General features: G+C 41.0%; 2 protein-coding genes across 4 annotated transcripts; one reads left to right on the forward strand and one right to left on the reverse strand.

The window, feature by feature from the left end:
- Window positions 1-641: 641 nt before the first annotated feature.
- Window positions 642-9,487, reverse strand: LOC142991792 (putative E3 ubiquitin-protein ligase HERC3). Of its 3 annotated transcripts, none has more exons than XM_076141920.1 (23): window positions 9,234-9,487; window positions 8,944-9,064; window positions 8,777-8,853; window positions 7,816-8,037; window positions 7,571-7,662; window positions 7,289-7,419; window positions 6,494-6,612; window positions 6,326-6,402; window positions 6,172-6,245; window positions 5,973-6,032; window positions 5,773-5,878; window positions 5,201-5,396; window positions 4,761-4,909; window positions 4,526-4,639; window positions 4,311-4,413; window positions 3,927-4,096; window positions 3,704-3,835; window positions 3,404-3,567; window positions 3,260-3,317; window positions 2,694-2,764; window positions 2,263-2,446; window positions 2,045-2,147; window positions 642-1,768 (listed from the first exon to the last, which is right to left on the reverse strand). In XM_076141920.1, the coding sequence occupies exons 1-23, from the start codon at window positions 9,439-9,441 to the stop codon at window positions 1,563-1,565; spliced, it is 2,937 nt and encodes a 978-aa protein (XP_075998035.1). In that variant the 5' UTR covers window positions 9,442-9,487; the 3' UTR covers window positions 642-1,562. The 3 variants fall into 3 exon arrangements, with proteins under 3 accessions (XP_075998035.1, XP_075998034.1, XP_075998033.1); XM_076141919.1 differs by having other exon boundaries at window positions 3,927-4,100; window positions 4,315-4,413; window positions 6,151-6,245; XM_076141918.1 differs by having other exon boundaries at window positions 6,151-6,245.
- A 1,025-nt stretch (window positions 9,488-10,512) lies between these two features.
- Window positions 10,513-18,326, forward strand: LOC142991898 (twinfilin-1-like). Its single transcript, XM_076142067.1, has 10 exons — window positions 10,513-10,616; window positions 10,720-10,841; window positions 11,839-11,919; window positions 12,081-12,259; window positions 13,342-13,437; window positions 13,546-13,650; window positions 15,206-15,331; window positions 15,783-15,933; window positions 16,022-16,143; window positions 17,087-18,326. The coding sequence occupies exons 2-10, from the start codon at window positions 10,817-10,819 to the stop codon at window positions 17,252-17,254; spliced, it is 1,053 nt and encodes a 350-aa protein (XP_075998182.1). The 5' UTR covers window positions 10,513-10,616; window positions 10,720-10,816; the 3' UTR covers window positions 17,255-18,326.
- The last annotated feature ends 20 nt before the right edge of the window (window positions 18,327-18,346 follow it).

Raw genomic sequence — 18,346 nt, forward strand, 5'->3', positions numbered from 1 at the left:
AACAGAGAGAGCCAGAGTATTGTGTGACTGCGTTACTCACAATTTTAAGTAAGGATAGGCAACGCCTGTCTCCATTCACAGGAGAGTAACTGAAAGAAGACAAGAACGCATCAATATTCAAATTATTTATTGTTATCAAAAATATTTACGTTACGTGGTTTTCATGGGGTTCTATCCCTATGAAGCAAAAGTAGAGGTTTCCCTCAGTGGAGGCAGGATACTGGTTTAAGTCAAAGTGAAGCAATGGGGTGGATGAGAGGTGGACTTGAAGTAGGTCAGGGCCAGAGGGTGGATGATGGCTCTCTGTGGTTTGCTCTGATAAATACTGGAGGAGGAGGAGGAGGAGGCTGCATGCATGGAAAAGCATATTTCCTGTTTGGACTCGATGATTGCTGAGCTAAGCATGTCCTGACAGATACAACACAGACCTACTGTCCACTCCCGTCCTCAGGTAGAATACGCACACACACACTTTAACTGCATATTCATTTGCATTACGTTTATACTTCTTTTTATAAACTGACATTTGTGTTTGTAATGTCAGACAGATTGAGGGCGTGTCCTATCACTGTACTCCACTTCCTGCTTCTTCGCCCTCGATTTATAAATCTAATACAAAGGTGAAGCAGTTTCTCCACAAATAATAAAGTAACATTTTATTTAAAATTTCTGATAGCAATTTTACATGTGGCATATTCTTCGTCATGAAACATTTAACAGCTTATTCAACATATCACAACAACACTTGCCCTGAGCAGTTTTAACACATGTACAATAAGATCAAACATACTTAAGACTTCTGTGCAAAATATTTTTCTAGGATTGCGTTTTCAATATCTTGCAACCTTGCAATGTTGAGTCATGTCTCCCAGAGGCAAAATAAGAAAGAAGAGCCCAACTAAAAATATACACACTATGATCCACTGCATATCCAGTATATGATCCAGGTCACAGTCCCCTCTAGCTTCTTGGGCTTCCGCAATCACAGAATTCAATGGAAATTCAACAAAAGTGCATACATTAGCATTTTATTGCACAAATTAGTATGATGTTAAATATTATCAAAAGTGCAAAGATTATCAAAATCCTGTGTGAGTAAGTGGAGAAACTTAATTAGAAAGTTAATTCGGCTCGTCAAGTCACTTCACACCTCACTTCACAGCACCTACACACACAGTCAGCATTAAAATCTTAAGTAGTGTGTAAGAATCAGAATCAGAATTGCTTTATTTGCCAACTAAGTTTACACTTAAGAGGAATTTGCTGTGGTTCTAGGTGCGAACGTATAACATATAGAAAAGACAACAAGAAACAACATATAAAACAACATAAAACATGTACAAACAGCAGCTCGGCGAATACTTAAATTAAAAACACACTAAATTAAATAAGTTAACTAAATGAATGCTGATGTGTATCAAAAGTTGATAGGGACGTAAAACAGAAGTGAAAAATGTGGACATTTAGTTTCATATCACTTCATTTAAAAGTTTGTCATATAAATATTGGTACCAAATATGAATATGAAACGTATTTAACGCCCTGCCACTTATCAGCCAACATCACTTGAACCCTCCCTTGGAGTTGAGGGCCTCTGTCAGCCTGGCCTGCATGATCGCCTTGGTTGAGTATATTGGTAGATCCAGAAGAGAGTAGCACGTATACCCCAGAGGGAGGTAGCGGTCCGAGTCGTCCGTAATATTCAGGTCTCGAACCGTCATTGTGATGTTGCCAAGAATTGGAACTCTCTGAAAGCCTGTCACGAAGACTGGTGAACACAAACGCATAAACATTTCACAGGTTACTTATTTATTACATTTTTTGGGCTTAATTGCTGCAGTCCTCTCTCTGATCAGTTTGAGTCCACACCGCTTTAGTGGCCATCACTTCTAATGTAGACCACCAGTTCTTCCATTTAATTCAAATAACCACTGTTGTTGGTGGAAAGATAAAATGCAACAGGTTCTACTTCTTCATTTTCTTTCCTTAATTTATTGATGGTTTCAAGCCTATGAAGTCTTTGAACAATATGTATGGTACTTACACACTAAAGCTCTCTTCAGATCTTCAGTCAGTTCCTCAAAAACTTTCCAAAACATCTGTATGGTGTGGTGGTCCTCATTGTACACTCCCTCATAAACTGTGTCCTAAAACAGCACAGCCATTGAAACAGTTATGAATGCCGGCAATGCTGTATTGAATGAGTTGTAATGGTGATGAATGAGTAACTAGAACAGCAATACATCATTCTTTGCACTGTACCTGTTTCACCTTGTCCCAGTCATAGATGTCTTTGCCCACCATTATTCCCTTCAGTTCCTCTGGCCTGAACATCATCACCAAATCCACATCAATAACGTGGAAGAAGCCTCGCTTGAACTCCTCAAACACCCTTTGCACTGATGCATTGAAGACGTGGCTCACATAGGCATTCACAAACTCTGTCCTGTGAAAAAGATTATACTTTAAGCTTGACAAATATTTCTTTGAGGCACTTCTAAAGTCAGCATCATAAACTCACAGAAACTGTGGAATGAATGTAAGACTTTATGTAACACTGTATTTTATAGTGCATTTGTATTAATAGTGAAATATGAAGAGTGTATTCACAACAATTTCCTCAAATTCCTCTTAAATGACAAAACACAATCACTTAGAAAGTATTGGAGGGTGAGTTGCTTCTGCAGTCTTACTTGTTCTCACGTGTCACTGACTTTCCAGGATTTTCAGGATCAAGTTCAACCACCATCCCATCCCAGGGAACCTATTATAATGAGTTCATAAAAGACAAGTAAATAAAGGTAATATTAGTGTAAAACGTTACACAAACTTCCAGGGTACATTTTCAAACTGGTAATATGTCTACACATCTTGGCTCTACACAATGATCCATGGACAATTCATTTAGGTGGCATTGACTTTTTGCTGACACAGGTTTTTCATGTTGAAATTTGAGTTAAATTCAAACAACTCCCTGAACGAAAACTATTGTACTGTTCAAACTTATCCAAACTATATCCTCAGCACTGCACAGGGCATTAAACTCTACTTACTAAACCATATGACAATAATACTTCTGCTGAAGAGGACCTTTACAGATTGAGAGAAAACATTTTGTTTCAGGTACTGTATCTTTAAGGCCTCCTCCTGAAAAGCCAATTTAAATTTTGACACTGAAGGCTTCTAATTGTGAAAAGATGCAAAGGAGGATGAGCACACTGCTTCTTTGCCTCTAGATGTCCACTCACTGTCCACTTACGCTAAAATCCAGGTATGTGTCATCGTCTGTGCTGATGTCCAAGATGCACTGCAGAGACCTGGGAACAGTAACAGATGAATAAATGTTTATTCAATCAGAAAACTGTACATAGCGTTACTTGAATTTGGATGAAATTCTTCTTACTGTTCAAGTTCTGGTTGGAACTCTTTCATATCCTCCAATGTCGGCTCTACATTGACCAGCTTTTTGAACAGAGCCACTGGGAAGGGTAAGTATGTGAGACTGTTGTTGTACAGTGCCAATCCACATAAAACTCCAAATAGGTAGTAGGTGTTGTCCTCTTTTGCCTGTCATTGATAGTAGAGGACAGAATGAGAACAGCTGGAAGAACTCTATGCTTTCCTTATTAAGACAAAAACTGTTTCAAGTAAATAAAATGGAAATTACTGCTATTAATGTGCGGGAAAAAAAAGTTATTAATACTTTGCAGGGGAACCAGGCCAGCGTTTTTGAGTCGTTGAACATAAACATCCCAGATTTCATCATGTCATGAAAGACATAATGAAAAAAGTCCTTCATGTTGAGTTGACTGTGTTCATTTTCATCAAAAAGGACCTAAGAGAGAGGGAGCTAAGTTACCTGACAAATAGGAGGTACAACACAACAAAGATGCCATTCTGGATAGATGGATGGATTTTATACTCACCACTAGTCGCCTCTTGAAGGTACTGGGATGGGCAACAGCCATCTGTTCTAAGGTGCCTTCCAAAACTGCAGCTCGCTTCAGATTCAGCTCCAAGTTTACTTCAGAAGACTGCAGGTGAGGCCATCCAATAAACCACAGTAGATTCTGCTGCATAATTTTTTGCACTGTTTCTTGCTGTAATATAGTTGAAGATTGCAATAGTTATGTTTCACACTGTCGTTGTTTGTAGACATTGTTCTTGAGAGCAAATGCATTAACATGTATACAGATATGAAATGTCTTTCTTCATTTCTTGGAGATTTTGAGATTATGAGAGTATCCTGTCATTTCATCTACAAGGTATAGTTCTAGGTTTCTAGTTCTTCACTTAGTTTAAGATTAAACTTACCTTAACATATTCAGCATACATGTCAAAAGCCATTTTCTTAGTCTGCAGATCCATCACAAATGGGAAGCCACAAATCAAAAGTGGCACAGTGTCAACACCCTGAAGAAAGAGTGGACAAATCTGTGTCATCCTCTGGTAATTCAAAACATATTTCACTTAAAAATATGTTACTGCATTGTGTCAATTAGCATTTTTCAGAAATTGATTTGACCTTATCTAGTGTCAAACGCCAAAGAATCAGGTCAGCTTGAATAAATTCCACCCCAAAACTCAAACAAAACTGTTTTTCCGGGATTCTCTCAGGTCCTGACATCCTGTTATTGGCCTGTAACACAAGGATTATAAAATAAGAAACATTTCATGATTTTACATTAAGAATGAGTAAGATTCCCTTCAATGCTAATTAAAAAGTTCTGGTAAAGATATCAATTATGGTTAATACTAACATTGTAGAAACACTGCAGGACTTTGAGCAGGTTTTTGACACTGGTGTTCTGAAGGTCGGGCACACAGGACAGGAGAAGTGCCACGGCTTTCTTCCACACCTCAACATATTTCATCCTGGTGGAGCTACTCAGTGAGGACCACCAATCCCCTACAGAACATAGCAGACATTTGCAAACAGTGTTGATGATGCCATGTGACGATTACTGTTAATACAATATCGTTGGGTGAATAAATGTAACCCTTTTACTGATGCTACTTTTTGGTTTGGATGTGGCTAAAATACAGACATGTCATAATTGAAGAAAGTCATTTTGGATGTCAGATAGTCACTTTTACCCACTACCTTCACCGCTTCATTATTTTTGATGTCCCCTAGTCTCTTGTTGTAATTTGAACATTTGTACAGATACACAGGGCCTTGGTGTGGTGGTGACAGTACCTAGGATCTGCAGGCTGTCAGAAGACAATCTCAGCACAGCAGCAGCCACTGCCTCAGCAAACTCTGTGCTCTGATGTTGTTTGTGTCTCTGAATTGCCAGCAAAAGCTCCATGAGAATCAGGTAGATCCTCAAACCCTCCACGTTCATCAGCTTCTTTTCAAGGGAAGGAAGTAAGAGCATGACGGCATCTTCAACCTGAAAACGGTTTACAAGACGCAATTGATGCAGGTGGATAATAAGGATTTGGGAGCAAAGACAGTAATACAGTAACTGTGGCTGCAAATAAAATTCCGCTGCAAAAAAATGCAGATAAATTGCAGGCTTAGCACAAAAGACAAACATAGATTTGGTAGAAAAACACCAAATTGTATCTATGGAGGTGTACAGTATGTTTCAGAAAACATTTATCCTGGATCTGGTCATACATACATACATACAACAGCATGATTTGTCAAAATTGGTTCTGAAATGTTCTGCTTACAAAAACAAGTCAACAGTCACAGGTGAAAACAAAGCCTGCGAGAAAATACGAGGCAAGAAAATAACAAACATGGCAGTTTGTCAGACATACCTCTTTCAAAACTTCAGCCCTATTCACCAGTTTCTTGAAAGCAGGTCGTGCAAGTAACAAGTCCAGGCCAGAGTACTTTGGCGAGGTCTGGAAATGCTTATCGTGGCTAAGAGGAAAAAAGATAAAAAAGTACATCTACAGCATGTAATTCATTAGATTACAAAGTTCAGAAATGATAATCATACAAAGATTGCTTTTACCTTCTTTTAAGGAAGCTTTGATTCAAACAAGTGGCAGAGGAAAATATCCTGTGGATTTCCCTGTGAAGATTTAGTATTTTAGTCCAGAAGATTTAAACCTGGGACCTTTTGGGTCTATATACTTTGGTGGGCCTTTTACTGTAAAACTGTTTAATACTGAGAAAAATACACTTATTACCTTTTTATCTTCTTCAATGACTTTGCGTCACATCCTGAGACCCATTGGTCAATCAAAACTTCAAGACAGTTCTGTGTGACATTGTTCATTCTGACCTGTGAAAGAAAAGATGATGAGTTGAGAACATGACTACACAAACTATTATGGTCTGTGTTGACTCTAATTGTGTTGGTACCTCATTAGAAATCTCTGATGCAAATGAGCAATCTCCTCCTGCATAGAGGTTTCTGATTTGCTGACCATCTGTGGTGTCTGAATAAGTACAACAAAATGCATTATCTTCATTTGAATCAGTTTGTTTGTTGTTTTGATTGTATAAATCTTATTCCATTACTATATTTACCTTGTGACAGGGGAACAAGCAGAGGCACAGGTTGGTGTTGGCTTCCTCCCAGCTGCCCTTGATCTCCACAGCCAAAGGCATAGACCTGCTTAGACTCTGTTAACACCAATGTGTGATGCCTGGTGGAGCAGATAATAACAGGCATAAACTGATTTTTCATTTCAATGAAGATGTTAGACTGATTCAAACTGATACTTTGTTTTAGAGCAATGACTTTTCTGAATTGTCCAAATCTCTTAAAATATTTCACTGAGGGAAATTTGTTTCTGTAAAATGTCAACAAAAACTTCTAAAAAAAACCCCACCTATTCCTCTTATCTTCTGCTTATTCTACAGTATAGCTGGAACAACAAAGCATCCGGGAGAACATTACATTTAGACAAGGCTCCATTTGTCCACTGAAGTAGTTTGTTTGAATGTATTCAAAGTGTTGTTCTGTGAGCAGCCAGCAGGCAGCGCTGTTTCATTTAGTTTGACTTGGTACTGTTGCATTCTGGGACACACGGACATCTGAGATGTCAGCTATTGGTGATTGTTTGATAGATTTATTATCAATTTCTACCTCTGTTTCCTCCGCCTGATGGTAATTAGTCCAAAAATCCCACGTCTGGTTGCCTCATCAGTGATCATCATCAGAGCTGAACGAGCCATGTGATATTTGGACCATTTACAACCGGGGTTGGATATCAGATAAAGATCAGTTGTACTTTGAGGCCCTGCCCAGAAAACAGCAAGCTAAAATTAGTAGCTACGCCATCAATAAAATTTGAATTAGAGGTGGTAAGATAATTGTACCTTCCACAGGCAATCTTGGTGACCTTTGCCTCCGAGAGCTCTGCAACCAGCCGAGGATGTAGTTCATCAGTGAAAGAGTTGTGCCCCAGCTGTCCGTACTGACCAGAGCCGAATGTAAACACTGCACCATCCTGAAGACGCAGACAGAAAAATCCCACTGTGACTGAGACATTTAAGAAATGTGTCGATAGAAGTCTTTTGGTGAGTAAATAAGCATATTTTTAAAACCACATATTTGTCAGAGGTGAAGTCACTACTGGGAGTTTTGGGAACATGTCTAACCTTTGTCAAAATGGTAGTATGGTCCTTTCCACAGGAAATGGCGATAGTTTTCTTCAGGTTCAAGCTGTGAACAGCAGTCGGTGTCTGTCTATCTACAGAAAACATCAAATCCAGGATTTACATGTTATAAAAATGTAACAAATAATGTAAATATGGCATCTTTGACACTAGCACTGACGTTACTTGCGGTGTCACCCTGACATGTAAGATTCATAAAGCAAAATGGAGTTATAACATAATGCTACCTGTTGTGTCCCCAAGGCCGAGCTGTCCACAGTTGTTTCTGCCCCAACTAAAAACATTTCCGGACACAGACAAGGCGAAACTCTGGTCTCCCCCAGCAGCGATCTGGACCAGGGGCATCCCAGAAAGGGACCTTAGGTGTTGGGGTGAGCTGGCACCAGGTCTCCTTTTCCCCAGACCCAACTGGCCACTGGTATCCTGGCCCCATGTATATACCTGGCCATCTGTGGGGAGATCAGTGAGTCTTTATGTGCTGTGGTGACACTGTGGCACTTAAATCTCTCTTAATCGCTTTCTTGACAACTTGATGACTGGTCATTTTCTTTATGCACTGCAGATCAACAACAATAGAATTATCTGACACCTTGCATGCTTTAACTACAATTTTTTTATTTAATTTACAGTCATTTAGCAGACACTTTTATCCAAAGCGACTCCCAATTAAGATACTTTATTACTCATCATTTTGCATGCAATTCAAGGCAAATCGCATGCAACTGAAACTTATCTTGCACCCCCTCATATCACACACACACACACGCACAAACACATGCATTACAGAGGGGGTGAAGGGCAGCCATTATACGGCGCCCATGGAGCAGTTGGGGGTTCGGTGCCTTGCTCACGTGCACCTGGCAAACTGGCAACTCACCAGCTACCAGTCTGCTTACTAAAGCTTTAACCTTTAGACATTCATTGTAAATTCTAAGTAATCAATGTATCATTATCATGTCATATCATGTAGAATTTGAGCAGAGATTACGGCAGAAAAATCTACAGCTATTTTATTTGTGTTATTGCCTATTGCAGTCTCAACTCTCTGGATTGAGACTGAACTAAAGTGGTCTTCTCTACAGCCCTGATAGTATGAACATAAAAAAATACCACATTGCACATTCACTGACAGATACATGTTTAGTTTACCAGGGAAAGATGAGTTACTTGCTGTAATCTTAACTGTACCTTTGGTCAGGGCGACTGAATGCTGGCTTCCACAAGCAACCTGAGATACCTGTATGTTACACAAACCTCCCAGGGCTCTGAGTTGGCAGAAGAGATACAGCAAAGCTCAAACACATGATTTTGTAAACACAGACTTGGCTAGTGTGAATTTAATGTTGAGCCCTTACCTGGGAGTGTAAGGACTCTGAGCTATGTCCACACAGAGCACATGGCCTTCGTCAGACAACAAATTGACGAAATCATCTCCACAACTCACAGCCCGAATCTTCGTCTTATAGTTCACATACTCTAAAGATGAAGACAGATTAAATCACGTTGGTGATATATATATACATTAACAGATTTACAATTCTGCATATGAGAGAGGAAGAGAGAGAGAGAGAGAGAGAGAGAGAGAGAGAGAGAGAGAGAAAATAATAAAGACTTAGAATTTAGTAAGAAACGGGCTGTTGCTCACTCGGTTTTCCTTTGACTCTTCTGCCGTCTTGGGTCTCAATCATGCGGGAGATGAAGGCTTTTCCGTCAGATTTGATATAAGCCAGAGCACTGTTACTCGCTGACAGGTCCTTCAGAGTAAAAGAGAGCTGTAAAGAGTGAGGGGCATCATGATCCCCCCCGCTCTTCAGCTTGAAGCCCCCCCTGCTGTCCTCTCCCCACGAAAACATCACCACTGCTCCGTCTGAGGGCGCAAATCACCAGCTGCTTTATATATCAGCGAGCGCGCGCACACGCACACAGTCGGAGAAACGAAAACGAAACTTAACTGGTCCCTAACACGTATACACACCCTTGTCAGAGAAGGAAAACAAAACCTAAGGGGAGGTATAACAACCCAGTCACTGTTTTTATTTTAGCAGGAAGCAAATTAAAGCTAAAATGTAAACTTTACAAGGGCTTGGCTGTGTTGTTATAAGCTCTGTTGGGAAGCAACTGTAACCTTTTTTCCTTATAATTGTGACTTTTTTCTTGCAATCACCAGTTTCTCCTCAGACTCTGATGATGAAAGTTATGTTCTCAGAGGTTCAACGCAAGGTGATAGAATCAGTTTTAGAATACTGGCACCAAAAGTATGTAATTTTACAAATGCAGATCATTAAATCAATTCAACAGGTGTTTGTTATTCTGCTGGTTTTGCCCAGCTGAGTGCCACTTCAACACAATTGGTTATCTCTTCACCACGACATAAAAGGGCTGCTTAGCAAGTTGAATTGAGACATTATAAGATCCTGCTAACAACACCTAACCATATTGGCTAATGTTTCAGTGCAATTCCAGTGCAGCCAAGATTCATGTTTTGAGTCACCAACCGGGTGAAGTGCAACTGTAAGTGAAGTGACGTCAGATGACTCAACATGAAATTGATGTAGGTGTAGTGTAGCTTTATATCCAACAGAGAGAGCCAGAGTATTGTGTGACTGCGTTACTCACAATTTTAAGTAAGGATAGGCAACGCCTGTCTCCATTCACAGGAGAGTAACTGAAAGAAGACAAGAACGCATCAATATTCAAATTATTTATTGTTATCAAAAATATTTACGTTACGTGGTTTTCATGGGGTTCTATCCCTATGAAGCAAAAGTAGAGGTTTCCCTCAGTGGAGGCAGGATACTGGTTTAAGTCAGCATTGTAAGTGAAGCATTGGCGTGGATGAGAGGTGGACTTGAAGTAGGTCAGGGTCAGAGGGTGAATGATGGCTCTCTGTGGTTTGCTCTGATAAATACTGGAGGAGGAGGAGGCTGCATGCATGGAAAAGCATTCTTCCTGTTTGGACTCGATGGTTGCTGAGCTAAGCATATCCTGACAGATACAACACAGAGCTACCGTCCACTCCCGTCCTCAGGTAGAATACGCACACACACATACACACACATTTTAAGTGCATATTAATTTGCATTACGTTTATACTTCTTTATATAAACTGACATTTGTGTTGGTAACATCAGATTGGGGGCGTGTCCTATCACTGTACTCCACTTCCTGCTTCTTCGCCCTGGATCCTCCTGATCGGCTGCATTTGCTCTTCATCCGACGAAAGTCACAATGTCACATCAAACGGGCATTCAAGGTAGATCACGCGTATTAACTTTCACCGTAGCCTTCATATTAACGCCATTCTTTCATACTGTGTGATGTTTTTGCGGCGACAATAGGACGCTTAGCCTTTAGCAGGGAAGCTCGAGCTAACTCTCAAGTTAGCTACACTGTCCTAGCTTACTTGTCTCTCTATGAGCTAACGTGAGCAGCATTAACCTGCTTTACGCCGTTAGGAAGTCGGTGTAACATCATTCAGGATGGGTTTACTCGGTGCATATGTCTCCCAACATACTATTCCAAAGTAATGCCAGACTCGAGGAATTGTGTAAACGCTTTTTCCTCTGTTTTGCCACACGAAGCTCAGTCAAATCACACTCGGAGCTTCTCTCTTTTTTTTTTTGAATGGACGGGCGACGCCTTCGTTAAACAAAATGTCGTCTTCCTACAAAATTGACAGTATCGTGAACTCGTATGTTGGACGAATAGGAAACTGAAGGAGAGGGCCGATTAGATTCCCAACTGGGAGGAGGCCTGTAAGGGTTAGAGGTCACAGGGAGTCGCCGTCATTCGCACACAGGTGCAACTCATTAAATTAGAATATTCGGGAAAAGTAAATATATTTCAATAAGTTCGGGGGCGGGGGACTCAGCTTGGGAACCGGAGGGTCGCCGGTTCGAGTCCCTGCATGGATCAAGAAAGTGGACTGGCAGCTGGAGAGTTGGAGAGTTGCCATTATTGAGATGCACCTGAATGCACCGCTGAAGTGTTATTGAGCAAGGCATGGATGAATTTGAATGAAATGCTGGTAGTTGTTATGGTGTTAATTAATGTTGAAATGGTGTTGAGCTTTAATTGAGGTGTGTTTACAAGAAAAAGGTGATGGAAGTTGCATATACTTCCAGTGCTAAACATCCTTTGATGCTGTGTGTCTGCTTTATGAAGCTTTTGGAAGAAAATGTACGACCATGAGCTACAAATGATGATGTTAACCTATTTGTGCTGGGTTGATCTGTTTTCTTTTTTATTAGCGGGCAGTGACGTGAAGGAAATCTTCGCGTCTGCCAGGAATGGAGATCAATATCGAGTTTTAAAGATCGTCATTCAGGATGGTAAGCAGCGTTCCAGGAGACTTGTTTTGCTTACAGCTTCAACTCTTCTGCCAACAACACTCTCAACTTGTGCATTTGTAATGGCCGACATGGCAGTGTTAGCATAACTTCCAAATCCAAGCACTATTCAAATGTTTCTGGTTGACATATCTGTTTTCCAGAACAGCTGATACTCGGCTGCACCAGGAAATCATCCAAGCAATGGGACCAGGAGTACGATTCCTTAGTTTTACCGCTCCTGGAGGATGACGTGCCCTGCTACATTCTGTACCGAATGGACTCGACCAACAACCAGGGCTACGAGTGGCTGTTCCTGGCCTGGTCTCCGGACCGCTCTGCTGTAAGCAAACCCATCCCAGACTGTTTGTTAATGAATAGCTTTTTCACGTCTCTTAGCTTTTATCCTCGCTTGCTTTTGAGGTCAGATGGGTGTGGTTAACCACATCAAACAGTTCAGCAGAGGCGTGTTGGGAGCTACACAACTGGGTGAACTTGGAAAACACTGCTCTCAGCATAAAAACCGAATATAATACAACTTCATTGTCCACAGGGGTGGGACACGGTCTTCAGCCACTGAAAACATGGAACACGCTTTACATACTAACACAGGTCACTGCACAGGAGACAAAGATCTCACTGGTCACTTTGCAGAGTTAAGAATGAGTGCAGTGTGCAGACGTATTCTCTGCCCCAGGTGACCAAAATTATAAACGGCATAGAGAGATGAGATGCAAAGTTTAATGTTGTGTCAGCGGTTGGTGTCTGTATTATTCGGTTCACAGTTTTGATCGCCAAGAATTCTTTGTGTCTGTCATGGTCAAGTACTTCAAGTATTTGTTGGAGTGTGCTTACCGCTTGTGTTAAGCTAAAACTCTTAACGAGTCAGTATTCGAGCATGAGAAGATAGCAAGTAGAGTAATTGGGCACATGCACTGCTGATGCACCGTTTTTTTCCTTTGTGAAGAAGGAAACCTTTTCCAGTTTAGCAACAGCAAACTTCCTATTTCGCAGAACCTCGATAAACCACTTGTGCTATTCTTTCATACTACCTAGAAGTAGACCAGACGCTTATGTTCCATACAGGATACTTCCAGTTCCCTAACTGCATGGTGGAATTGAGCAACATTCCGTCTAACTCGAGACAGAGTGCTTCATGTTCAGACTTGAATGGAATCTGCAAAACTATTTCAATTCATTGGATAGTGCAATGAATTCACTGTTAAGATGTGAAAGTTAAAGCAAATTTGAAGTATTGGAGGCACTAGGTTATTGCAGTACAATGAACCATCAACAGTTGTACAACACATTTGTTATAAAATCAAATGGTGCATATTGGTTGTTTGTTTTTTTGCCGAAGTGTTTTGAACGTGCTGCGAGCTTTGTAGATGATAAAGACTGAACATGGTATCATTTTCTCCACAGGTGCGAAATAAAATGTTGTATGCTGCTACCAGAGCCACAGTGAAGAAGGAGTTTGGAGGCAGCCACATCAAGGATGAAGTCTTTGGAACCACACAGGTTGGCCTGCTGACATTCACAGATGTGGAGTCTTGAGAAAGGCTCTTTTATCTTTTATGCAATGTTGTTTATCTTGACTGTGAGAATTCTGCTTTCTCTGGCCCTCAGGATGAATTGTGTCTCAGCGGATACAAGAAACACCTGACCTTGCTGGCTGCTCCCCTGCCCTTCACCGCTGCAGAGCAGGAGTTGAGGCAGCTTAAACTTAGTGAGGTACATGAACACAAACACCCTCATTCAGATTGATTCTCTAGGATTTGCATCTGAGCAAATTGTGTACCTTACAGTCGGCATGTACACAAATCCCACTCCTTGTTGATAAGGTGCATGGGCGGTCTTAAAAAGGAATGAAGGCATTCGTCTGTGGGGATTATGTCCTATATCGTCTCACAGTGTATTATTCAGAATGCACATATCCTATGTATTGTGTATAGGTGTGTAATCCCACAGAGATGGCAAATTGTGTCAGCCAAGGCCAGGAAATGATCCTCGTAAACAGCACAGCAAGTGTGCATGTGCTTGTCTGGCAGAATCAGCAGCAGGATGTTGACAGAGGTTAATCTTGTGCAGTTCACGCCCATAGCTCCATAAAAGTGCCATGCACATGCAGAATGCTCACTAAGCCCCAGCAGCAAAATGGAAGAGTAAGGAATGAACAACAGAACGGGATACTCTATAGCTGTTGAGTACTTAGTAGTGATTGTGCATGAGGCACTGGTAAGCAGTGTCATTGTGTTTTTATAGTTGCATTGATTAGATATGGTGATCCTGTCATGCACTGGTTTAGCCTGCATGCTGCTCATGACAGCAGCAGTGTTTACACTGATGAGGCTTACTTGCTGGTTGTGTTTTGGTGTGCTTCTCTGGGCCGTACTGTAACTGATGGGCCAGATAGTTTGGGGAAAAAATCTCATGTTACGATCTTAGAAGGCTAAACTCAAATGAACGGCTCTCCTTTGCATTCAGGGAACAACCTACTCTAACTGCTGCTTCCTCTGTCTGCCACATAAGCAAGAACTGCCTTCCTTACCATATATGGAAGTGCTTTGAGGAGTGGCTGTGCAGTCAATTAAAAGCATCAGATGGAAGTGAGGTTTGTCTTCCTCCCACTTGACCAGCTGTTGAAGGAAGATAATATACTATTATTCTGTGCTGCGTGAAGGGAAAAAAGATGGTTTTATATATTTACCTTTGCTTTGCCTCTGGGACTGCGGCGTTACGAACAGATGGCTAAACGACCCCGAGTGTTGATACGCAGTGTAGTAGCTACGGTGGCTGCTCAGTCAGCTTTGCATGACATTTCATTTTGTGAGAACATGACACTAAAAATAGATTTAATCCATCAGTGCAATCCCCCAGCATTTCCAGGCTTCTGACTGATTCTGTGGATAGAAGCACTTGATCTGTAATCATTGTGCTGCAGTGCTGAAGCTGCTTTGCTGCATCTTTAAACCTTTTACTTTTTGCTAGCTTAAACAGAGCATTAGTTGTTTATTCTTTGTCGTTTTTCACCAATCAATAAGACCCTAAGAATCCTGATTTGTTTGATTGAACAGAGCTGATCTGGAGATTAAAAGTGGATTACATGTTTGATGCTGAACTGACAGCTTTACGGCATGATGTCACCGGCATCTTAACATAATGTCGTCATGCTGGCAATTGGGGGTTTCTTTCCATCTATGCTCTTGAAAGTAACTCCACGTGTGTGAATGGAATGGTTTAACTTTTGTGATTTTGTGTGTGTGTGTGTGTGTGTGTGTGTGTTCAGGTGCAGACAGACATCAGCGTGGACACAAAGCATCAGACCCTGCAAGGAGTGGCGTTTCCTTTGCACAGAGACGCTGTTGCAGCTCTTGAACGTTTTAAGGACAAGAAACTCAACTATGTGCAACTTGTAAGTCCTCAGAAGCAAACCATAACCTTGCTATGCAAAGACAAGCAAATCAATTCTTGATCACACAGTCTTTACCGAGATAAGAGGTCTTTTGATCAGGAGTGGTTCACAGACTGACACAATGAGATCGTAGCTTGGCAGTCGTCTTTGTGTCAGTTCTTCTCATTGAAATTCAAAGAGCTCACATCACAAGGTTGGATCAGTGCAAAGTACAAAGGAATCATTGTTTAACTCGGAGCTAAACTAAACAATCCCAATATTTAACGTGCTACATTAAGAGAAGTTTGAAGTTTAGCTTTCTGTCTGCTTAGCGGTGCATTTAGTGTCTTTCTCAAAAATGTAAAGGTATGGGAGAGTATTGCTTTTCATCACTCCACCCATAAATCTGGGATTCAAAGTGGTGGCATCTTTGCCTCACCAGTCCTGAGAATATTCCTTCACTTCTTTCCAGAAAATAGATATTGAACAGGAGCTGATTCTGTTGTGTAACACGGAGGCGACAGAAGTCAAAGACCTGCCAGTGAGAATCCCCAAAGATGCTGCGCGTTACCACTTCTTCCTCTACAAACATTCCCATGAAGGCGACTACTTGGAGTCCACAGGTGGATAAACCGCGTTGTACATTTACACCCCAGTCTTGCTGTTTGGCCACAAGTGTTCCATGTTGTTCTTCTGTCCATTTTTTTGCAGTCTTCATCTATTCTATGCCCGGGTACACCTGTAGCATTCGAGAGAGGATGCTTTATTCCAGCTGCAAAAACCCTCTGGTTGACATGGTGGAAAACAATCTCCTGATTGAGATTGAGAAAAAGGTAAGAGCGGCCTGTCGGGATAAAAGAGCATAACTCTGTGAATTGGGTATTTTGTGTACCAACGCAATTTAGTGATATTGCAAAACGTGGTCAGGTGAAGCTCACACACCAAATGATTATGCAAATGATATTTTTCTCAGATTTTCCTAAATAGTCGATGCAAATGACAGTCAGCATAATTTTCAAGTCATCAACAGTTAGAGTATAATTCAAATTGTATTGAACAAACCTCCCAATGATAACAGGATTTTTTTTAAATAAAAAACTCAAAATGCACCGTTCCAAATTCTTATGCACAACAGAGTTTCAAAACGTTTTATAGGTTATAAATAACTGAAAATGGTCATTTGTTGAATTTGCAGCATAAGGAGGTGATATTTACTAAAGTCAAAAGCTATTTCAATCAAAACATCTTAACAGGCCAAGCTACATGTTAAGATAGGACCTCTTCTTTGATATCAACTTGTGAGTTTTTGGAGAGTTTCTGGTTGAATTTCTCTTCAGGATGTCAGAATAGCCTCTCAGAGCTGCTGTTTTGATCTGAACTGCCTCCCACCCTCGTAGATCTTATGCTTGAGGATGCTCCAAAGGTTCTCAATAGGGTTGAGGTCAGGTGAAGATGGGGGCCACACCAGGAGTTTCTCTCCTTTTATGCCCATAGCAGCCAATGACACATGTGGTATTGTTTGCAGCATGAGATGGTGCATTGTCATGCATGAAGATGATTTTACTACGGAAGGCACGGTTCTTCTTCTTGTACCACGGAAGAAAGTGGTCAGTCAGAAACTCTATATACTTTGCCGAGGTCATTTTCACACCTTCAGGGACCAAAGCATTGTTTAGGTGGGCGAATAGTAGCTTTATGCACAACTGCAAATCACACTTAAATCCAATTTGCATAATAATTTGGAACGCGGTGTTTATATTTTAATTTTTCCCCCAGTTGGAGATTGACAATGGGGACGAAGTGAACGGCGACTTCCTGTATGAGGAAGTTCATCCCAAGCAGCACGCACACAAACAGGCCTTCTCCAAGCCCAAAGGGCCTTCTGGGAAGAGGGGCGGGCGTCGCATCACCAGACCACCTGCAGAGGGAGAAGAGGACAACTAAACACACCTCAGCACACTCCACTTCACCCCCAAACGCGTTCCACAGTGGAACATTCCTGTGACGGTGGGGAGGGGAGGGGGGGGGGAATCATTTGACAACCTTTTTTGTTGCAAAAGTGAGACAAAAACCTCAAATTCCTAGAAAGTTCACCCAGAGACCCAGCTATGCACGCCAAGGATAACTGAGCAATGACACGCATCAAACTTTCCATTTGTAGCTCGCCAAATGGAAGCACATATATGTATGTTGCCATATCCACAAAATTAAGCCAAGAGGCCCCCAAAAAAAAGTAAAAACGTTCATCTTATTGCCAGATTCAAGAAAAATATATTAGTGTGACTAATGTGAACTTGTGCCAATACGCCTATGAAACTCCCCCCATTCTGAGTTCACGTGCTTGAATTCTTAACTTGCATTCCTTTAAGTCGGTGTCAATTAATGTTTCAATGTATTAGTGTGCTGAACACTTTGTCTCCCGATGTTTGCACAACCCGAGGTGCTCCCGAAGCAGAACAGAGATAATTGTCCAACTCGTGTCTATTGATTCATTTTAACAGTGCATTTTATATTGGAGAAAAAAATGGTCTTCTTTTTTGATATCTATATAACTGTGGTTTACATGGAGAAAAAACAAACAAATCATCTGCTGAGAAACTTATTTTTCTATGCAAGTGCTATAAATGTACATACTGTAGCTGTGTGACGCTTTAGGAGGAAGAAGCAGTCTGAGGATGTGACGGACAGACCTGGGGCTTCCACAAATACGACATCGATACATACTCAGATTTCATTTAGAGGAAGCTGAACTTGCCGTGCTCCTTCGCAAACAAGGTGGGAGAGCAAGCAGACGCATAGGAAAGGGAATATTAGTACATTCTTCTAAACATAAGCCACACACACACACACACACACCTCTGTCTACTGATTAATATTAGGCAAACTACTAAGCTTGCATCATTGTTGAAGGGAAATAACCCTTTAGATTCATTCAGTGTTCAAAAAATCACATTTTGGTCCTGTTTTCTTACAAATCGTTTCTTTTAAATAAGAAAAATAAAATATTTAAATCCTGCGTTTTGCCTTTTCCGTTTA

This window comes from Genypterus blacodes, unplaced genomic scaffold (assembly GCF_046128005.1).
Source record: "Genypterus blacodes isolate CSIRO-AG114 ecotype Tasmania unplaced genomic scaffold, CSIRO-AGI_Gbla_v1 ptg000021l_1, whole genome shotgun sequence".
NCBI lineage: Eukaryota > Metazoa > Chordata > Actinopteri > Ophidiiformes > Ophidiidae > Genypterus > Genypterus blacodes.